General features: G+C 35.4%; 1 protein-coding gene across 2 annotated transcripts; it reads right to left on the reverse strand.

Moving 5' to 3' along the window:
* Window positions 1-2,683: 2,683 nt before the first annotated feature.
* LOC114713614 (O-fucosyltransferase 30) lies at window positions 2,684-6,845 on the reverse strand. 2 transcript variants are annotated; one of them, XM_028898285.1, is made up of 3 exons: window positions 6,731-6,845; window positions 5,152-5,782; window positions 2,684-4,372 (listed from the first exon to the last, which is right to left on the reverse strand). In XM_028898285.1, exons 2-3 carry the CDS (start codon window positions 5,598-5,600, stop codon window positions 3,316-3,318), a joined length of 1,506 nt encoding a protein of 501 aa, XP_028754118.1. In that variant the 5' UTR covers window positions 5,601-5,782; window positions 6,731-6,845; the 3' UTR covers window positions 2,684-3,315. The 2 variants fall into 2 exon arrangements, with proteins under 2 accessions (XP_028754118.1, XP_028754119.1); XM_028898286.1 differs by having other exon boundaries at window positions 6,805-6,820.
* Between the last annotated feature and the right edge of the window lie 408 nt (window positions 6,846-7,253).

The following is a 7,253-nucleotide window of genomic DNA, read 5'->3' on the forward strand; positions in this document are numbered from 1 at the left end:
ATTTTGTATTTTATATTGACAGTAATATAAGGATGTTTTACTAAAATAGCCTTGTGTGTGTGTGTGTATTAATGTCATAAAACAAATATTTCTTATCTCTTTTGGATTCACAATTTGGGGTTCTTTTTTTAAGGAGTGACACTCTGGAAATCTTGTACATCAAGAAGTAATTAAATTTAACTAGTTCAGAAACTACTATAATAAGGAAGTTTGTTTAGCTGGAGTACATCTCTTTTATACTTAACACCTTCTCAAGTGTGTCATTTGGGTTATCACAAAATCACCTTTTAGGAGGAAGAAAATGACATCCATTTTAGGAGGAAAAAATAAACCTTCAAAGTGATAATTATTTTGAAATGAAGAGTGGGTAACAACCTATTTAATAAATTATTGTTTATCATAAATAATTGGGTTTTCGAGGTTGGATAAATGAAATTCGCCATATACCACTCTGGTTCCAAATGTAAGTTACTTATAGGAGGAAGTTTTGATTTTAAATATAAGTCATTTGTAGTGTATTTAATGTTTGTTTTTCAATTTGAATCTTATTTAATTCTCAGAGAGAAAAGAGAGGGAAATATAAGAATAATTTATAAATATAGAGTGAAAAAACTTTTATAAGGATAAAAAATTTAAAAAAATTCAGTTTAACATATTCTTTAATGTACGACAATGTCAAGTACTACCTCCGGTTCTTAACATAAGACCCTATTTGATTTTTATTTTGGTTCTAAATATAAGACCCCAATCTACTTTATCTCTCATATTTATACATTTTTTCCAAAGTAACATATCTAACAATGATAGTTCTAGTCAATACACTTGATTAGTAAGAATATTTTAGGAAAAACAACACCTATTTAGGACAAATAACTAACTCAATTTACTTCCTTAATCTCTTCAAATTAGTCAACTGGCTCTTATAATTAGGATAGGAGGTAGTAACTTATATTAACCGCCCAGGCAGAATTGTTGTTGCCCAAGTGAAGTTTTTGACATCAAGCTTTAACGCCTAGGTGCTAAAATCACCAGTACTCCCCCCCCCCCCCCCCGGGGGAGCTAAAATCACTACCTTGCCTTGACGTTCCTATCGCAACTTTTATAAAAGAGGAGACTCTGCTATAGTTACATTTACGAGGTAGGAGATCAAATCATGGCATATCTCATTGGATCGCTCTGAACCTTGGGATAATGACGTAACCTTAATGATAGTCCTTGGGCAGGCGTGAAGGTGTTGGGTCTTGAAGACGCTCCAAAACGACTTGTGGTTACTCATAGAATTAAACAACGGCATCTTTGTTGAGTGATGGACTTGTGTTGTTAATTGATTAGTGATGGATTTCTAACGAAATTTTTGCATGTGACTAGCGATACATTTTAGATGAAAAAAAAGGAAAATCGCAAAAAAAAACACCGAAATAGAAAAATTATAATTAGGGATCCGTTACAACATTAGTATGTATTTTGAAAATAATAATATAGTTTTTTATAATGATTTTTGTGAACGGGTCTTTGCATACAATTTTTTAATTTTAGTGGTCTTTCTTTTAGGATTTTCTCATAAAAAAATCCCATCACAGATTGGCTATAGAATATTCCGTCAGTAATTAGAAATAGAAATTTCTGATCAAAAAATTCCATCTCCAATTTGCCTGAAGATGATGTGGGATTGGGGAAGGATGAATAGAATCAGAAGTGAAGTTCTTGAAAGGAAGCAATGGACGCCAAGTTAAAGCTGTGCATTTTCACTTACAGGGAAAACGGTGTCGTTTAAAGGTAGAGGAGGGGGATCAGATCGAACAGACTCGAAGAGAAGTACTTTAATGACCAGGGATGGACAGCTAAAGCCATATGAACAAATATACCCTTGTATTAATTGTAACAGATTTTAGCTTCAATAACAATAATATATCTTCATATTATATCAAATCAATTTTATTATAAAAATGGAAACAGATTTCTTTATTTATAACAAATTTAGATTAGACTAGTGGAATCATATTCCCAAAAATAACAAGAAAATAAAGTCGGGGATGAGAAACTTAAGAAACTAACTGGTTAAAAAAAATTTTAAAAAAACATAATCTGTCAGTTTAAGTTAATTAAACAGATAATTCATGTTGCTGACCAGCCTAGTTGGCACGTGAAATATAGAAGAGAGCCAAGAAGAGAAAAGTGAGAGAACTGCTAATTTGGGAAATGAACAGTTATTATGGAATATTAAAAGATAAGGGGAAAATTGGGGGAAAAAATCCAAATTAAAAATATTTGGAAAAGTCACTTACATTGTGGACAAATTTTTTCTCCGGGGAAAATGACAAAAAATTTGACTCCCCTTCCCTCCCACTTCCCCTGTTTGCCAACTAAACACACTTACCCCCTTTCCCTACCACCCTACCCTCTCCTTCCCCTCCCCCAAAAACTCTGAACCAAACACTGCCTTGGTTCCACGACGAGCACATGCAGCCACAAAATGCTAATAACCAGAGTGGTCCATATAGAAGCACAATCATTTATGCTTGATAATAAACAGCACTAGCAATTATTCATAACAAAGTCAAAATGAACCAATGATGGGGGAAAAAAATTCAAATTGGCAGAATCCTCAACAGGAACCTCATGCTGAATAAAAATTATGACAGTAAAAACTTCATACAAGAATGAAATTAAATGGGCACAATCATTAAAGTGGTTATTTTCCGTTAGACATGAATAGGAAACAAGTCCGCCAGAAACTGAACTTTTATCTATGATAACAAAATTCACATTGTGAGTTTGTAACTCACAAGTATTTTACTTTTTTGAAAATGGCTGGAGAAACTTTCCTGTGAAGTATCAACACTACGGAGAAGATAGACTATCCTCTCGAAAGACAATAATTTTCATCTATTTTTTCACTGTTTTCTGCAGAATTACATCATTCTGTCTTCTGACCAGTGGACTAGGAGGATTTGTTTCTTATGCCAACAACTTTGGCGAAGATTCATACCTATAGTGGGGAAAGGCAAATTTTGATCAATAAGAATCTATCCTAGCCATTTATTCGCAACTCACAAGACAGATGGATGGCTGGGATGAAAATGATACGATCTTATTGAATCAAAATCCAGACGAGGCCCTTGACATCGTGCTGTCTCTTGACTTTGACAAGGACTTGATGGCTGGGATTAGCGTTGCAGACTGATCACCTGAAGCAACAAGAACAAGAAACATGGCTTTCTGGTGCGACGTGATTTAAGGTGCAAAATTCAGATGAACTTGCCCTCCATCAATCGAACAAAATTTAAAACTTTGCAAGCCATTTTCACAAAGCTGTCAACTTTGACCTGAACACATGCCAAATTTTCTTAGTAGCTCTATATTTTCAGAAATAGTTGAACCAGCAGTTCCAACAAAGCCTAGCGTAGCACAGCTGCATACTGCCTGCTCCACATAAAGAAGTACATCAGGTAACCTTTGATTGAAACAATACTTTTTATCAGCTGCTTTGTCCGAATATGGAATAAACCTCTGCTCATAACCAGCTTCCTTGAGCTGTTTGGATGCCTGTCTGACCAGCTCATCATCCTCTCTCAAGAAATATACCTTATAGTGAAGCGAATCGCTTATTAGATCACCTAAGTAAGTGTCAGCCCAATTTTCTCCAGGAAGATCAGTCATTAGAAAAATATGTATAGGTAGAGGACCTTTCTGCTGTAAATATTCTAATTTTTGCTTCAAACCATGAAATGCAGCCTTCCGATGATTCTTGAACTGCCCATCCAACAATCGCAATTGTGCACAAAGAAATGGAGCTTTTATGGTCGCATTTGCAAACATCTTTCCGGCCCTTGTAATTTCGGAGACAAATGGAAGAAATTTAGTTTTCTCCATCAAAGATCGGATCCTTTGGTCCTGAACAGATTCATGGATATCTATATATAACTCAGAACCTTTGTATGGGGCTGTAAAAAGGCTTCCAAATGCAAGCAGTGAGGCTGACTCAGCCCCAGAACCAGGTCCAAGAGTCTTGAATACATCTCTACGTCTCCTAACATATGTTATATTCTTTTTCTTCTTCAGCTGCTCATCAGGTTGGAACAAATCTAACAGTCCATCCTCATTACCAATATGGCGAGTCCATACTGTAGTTCTGCAATCTTCATTGACAGCATATATGCACTTGTCAACACTCCCATGGACACCCACTAACAGGGAACCACATTGCTTTTGTCTGATATTAAAAGACGACTGGACCTTTGAATCATTTAAACAAGCCAAATCTAAGCTGATACCACACCATATTGACACAAAATCCCTGAGATCAATCACACGAACCAGCGAGGAAGAAACTAATGGTGAGATGTCTATAATTTCAGCGATGGAAACATACCTGCAAGAAACAAAATTAAATGGGATTTCTTAATTCACACAGATGAGCAAGTGAAATATAATGTGGAATACACCTTTTCTATGTCACAAAAATTAAGGAAGAATACTATCTCAATCCTTTAGAACTTAGTTTCTAAATACAATCTCATTATACCCATATATCCCGAGATAAAAAGGAAGTACATGGTCATCTGTAGGTAATCATGGAATCTGATAACCAAGCTGTAATGCAACTGATCACACAGGATTGAATACGAAAGAATGCAATTTACAGTAATTTTGGAGATATTCAGAAGCTTCTCTCTCTCTCTCTCTCTTTTTTTGGGATAAAAACTCAGAAGCTTCTCTCAAGAGAATGGAGAGTGGATGCGCTGCACATCTACAGGGAGAGCAAGAAGTGTGCACGCTGCTTAGCTTTATATGGCTTGTCTATTTTTTTAATTTTTTTGGGTTATCTGCAGTGTTTGATGTAATTACTTTCTGAATTATAACCCTCTCGTCACAAAAAGAAAAACGCAATATATGAAAAGATAAGCTCCCATTTTAAAAATATAAAGCAGTCAAATGGAAAAGTCGTGGTAGGAGAGATGACATTATGGTAAGTATACTGCATATATCTTAGCCTCACTATCTCAATTCTAACAATTTATCCGGTCCATCAAAGGTTCACTGAATTATTAATATCTCATTCTCAACAATAGCGAGGCATCATATACTTCTTTCTTGGCCATTTCTACAGACGCTTATAAGTAGACCAACAGAATAACAGAGCTCACTAACCTTCCACTCTGAATGAGTTCAATCACGTGATTCCAAACAGAAATCCGGAGCTTATTAGGATCCAAAACCCTAAACTTGGGACAGCTACCAAGAGCAACAGCATGGTGATCCAGAATTGGAGGAACAATCAAAGTTCGATTTAATATTCCTGCCATCAAAATAGCATTCTTAAACTCCAAGAGCTGATTATTGAACCCACTGTGGGGTGCATACCACAGGAATTTCTCACTTAAGGCTAGTGCTTGGCTGGAACATCGAGTGAACTTTAATTTTAATGTTTTGGATGATGCAGGAAAGTGAGCATTGGTGGTCAGAGACAGAGAGTAGTAATAAAAAATCAGGAAAGAAAGCAAAATAATGAGGACAGAAAGAGGAATGAGAGGCCATCTATAATTTGGTTTCTCTGAAGTCGAAGTTTGAGATGATGTACTGCGGTTGATATGGTTCATGGTTGTTTAGCTGTACTCATCCCCGAGCAACGCCTAGGCTTATTTATGTTAAAGAAAATAAATAGAAGTAGATTTCCCCCCAAATTCTACTAATGTGATTTGAAGCAAAGCTACGATTTGCAGGGTACTCTTCAGCAAAATCACAATCATTGCACTGTATAAGCCAGCAAGCTTTCCTGCCTCTGAAATGAAAGAATAAACATAAGTGCCCATATGCATTAACCCCTTGAATATCAAAGTTTTGAAAAAATATCAAGTTATTGCATATATCATTACTCAACCATGCACTCCGAATTTTTCTGGGTTAATTTTTTTTTTTCTCTATGAAATTTCTCCCATTACCTAACCTATTTGACTCCAAAGAATGACGCAGTAAACACTTCTTATCAGAAATGCCCATATGAAAAAGTGATTTCCATTTGGAACAAACTAATACAACACTGTAAGATAAACACACATTTTCCTTAAAGTTGGTTTAAGAGGAGAGGATTGGGCAACATTTCTCTAATAGAAAAACTCTTCTTTAATTTTGCATGAACTTCATTAAAAAGGAATTTATTTCAATTGGTTTGCAAATGATTTAAATTGTTTGGAATACATTACAAATTTGATCATTTCAGTTAACTCACGAAATGATTTTGTCGTTCGAAGATGCAATTGTACGCTTTCTAACTATCTCATCTTTCTTAGCACCTATAAAAACCGTAAGATTAGTCTGTATGAAAATTCTGGACAATGAAGTGCCTGATGCTTGGGCATGCATTTCCTTGTGGAATAAGCATAAGGTATTACAGACAAGTATCAGAAACTATGCTCAATACCCAGTGAATCTAAAAACAAAATGCTCACAACAAATTTAAACCTAAAACATCCTTTAGAAAAAGAGAACAAAGTCAACGGCAAAATCTAATCGCTCATCGACAAGAGTCGAGGTTTGACAGAATTGAAGCAAAACATTTCCCAGATTTGCTGTAGCCTTCAAGAGATACGCGGCTTTTTAAATCAGAAAAGAGAAAGACAAGAAACACCGTTGAATGCATTTTGCTCAATTACTCGACAGAATCATTCCAGTTTAATGTTCCAACGTATCGAGAACTTCATGAGTAGAATAGAAGATTGAGAATCATTACCAGCAAGGAACGAAGCAATGAAACGCGGAAAATATACTGTGAATATCAGAGGAACAGATCCGATTTGGCCATACCGGGTCCGGGTCAACGTGATTCTTCTACCAGAGCTCTGCCTCTGGCGTCTCAGACGGGGAATTTCTGCAGAAAGAAGAACACATCAGGCCCAGTAAAATAAATAAATAAATGTATTGAGGGCAAAATAGTCATTTAGAAAAAGTCGCAAATCCACAGGGTTATTTAATTATTTCATGAATAATATTTTTATTTAGATAATTAATTTTTAAAAGCTTGATTTACCTCTTCCCATCCTATCAGATGTTCTCCAAATGATGACTAAATGATATGGTTAAATAATGTTAATTGTTTTTGCATTTATATATTTTAAATTATCCAATAGAATTAAATATAAGAAAATATTATGTACTAAATTTTCCCAACTGAGTTCGGCCCCTGGCCAAAAAAAAAAACTGAGTTTGGCCCAAAAAAAGAAAATTCACAACTTGCGTGGATTCCACTCTATTCT

The sequence above is a fragment of the Neltuma alba genome, unplaced genomic scaffold (assembly GCF_004799145.2).
Source record: "Neltuma alba isolate B1F8T4 unplaced genomic scaffold, ASM479914v2 tig00011439_pilon, whole genome shotgun sequence".
Taxonomy (NCBI): Eukaryota; Viridiplantae; Streptophyta; class Magnoliopsida; order Fabales; family Fabaceae; genus Neltuma; species Neltuma alba.

Coding starts and splice junctions, on each gene's coding strand:
- LOC114713614 (XM_028898285.1), bottom strand. CDS start 5,600: ATGAACCATATCAACCGCAGTACATCATCTCAAACTTCGACTTCAGAG. Junction 4,373..5,151: donor GAACTCATTCAGAGTGGAAG/GTTAGTGAGCTC, acceptor TGTTTCTTGCAG/GTATGTTTCCATCGCTGAAA.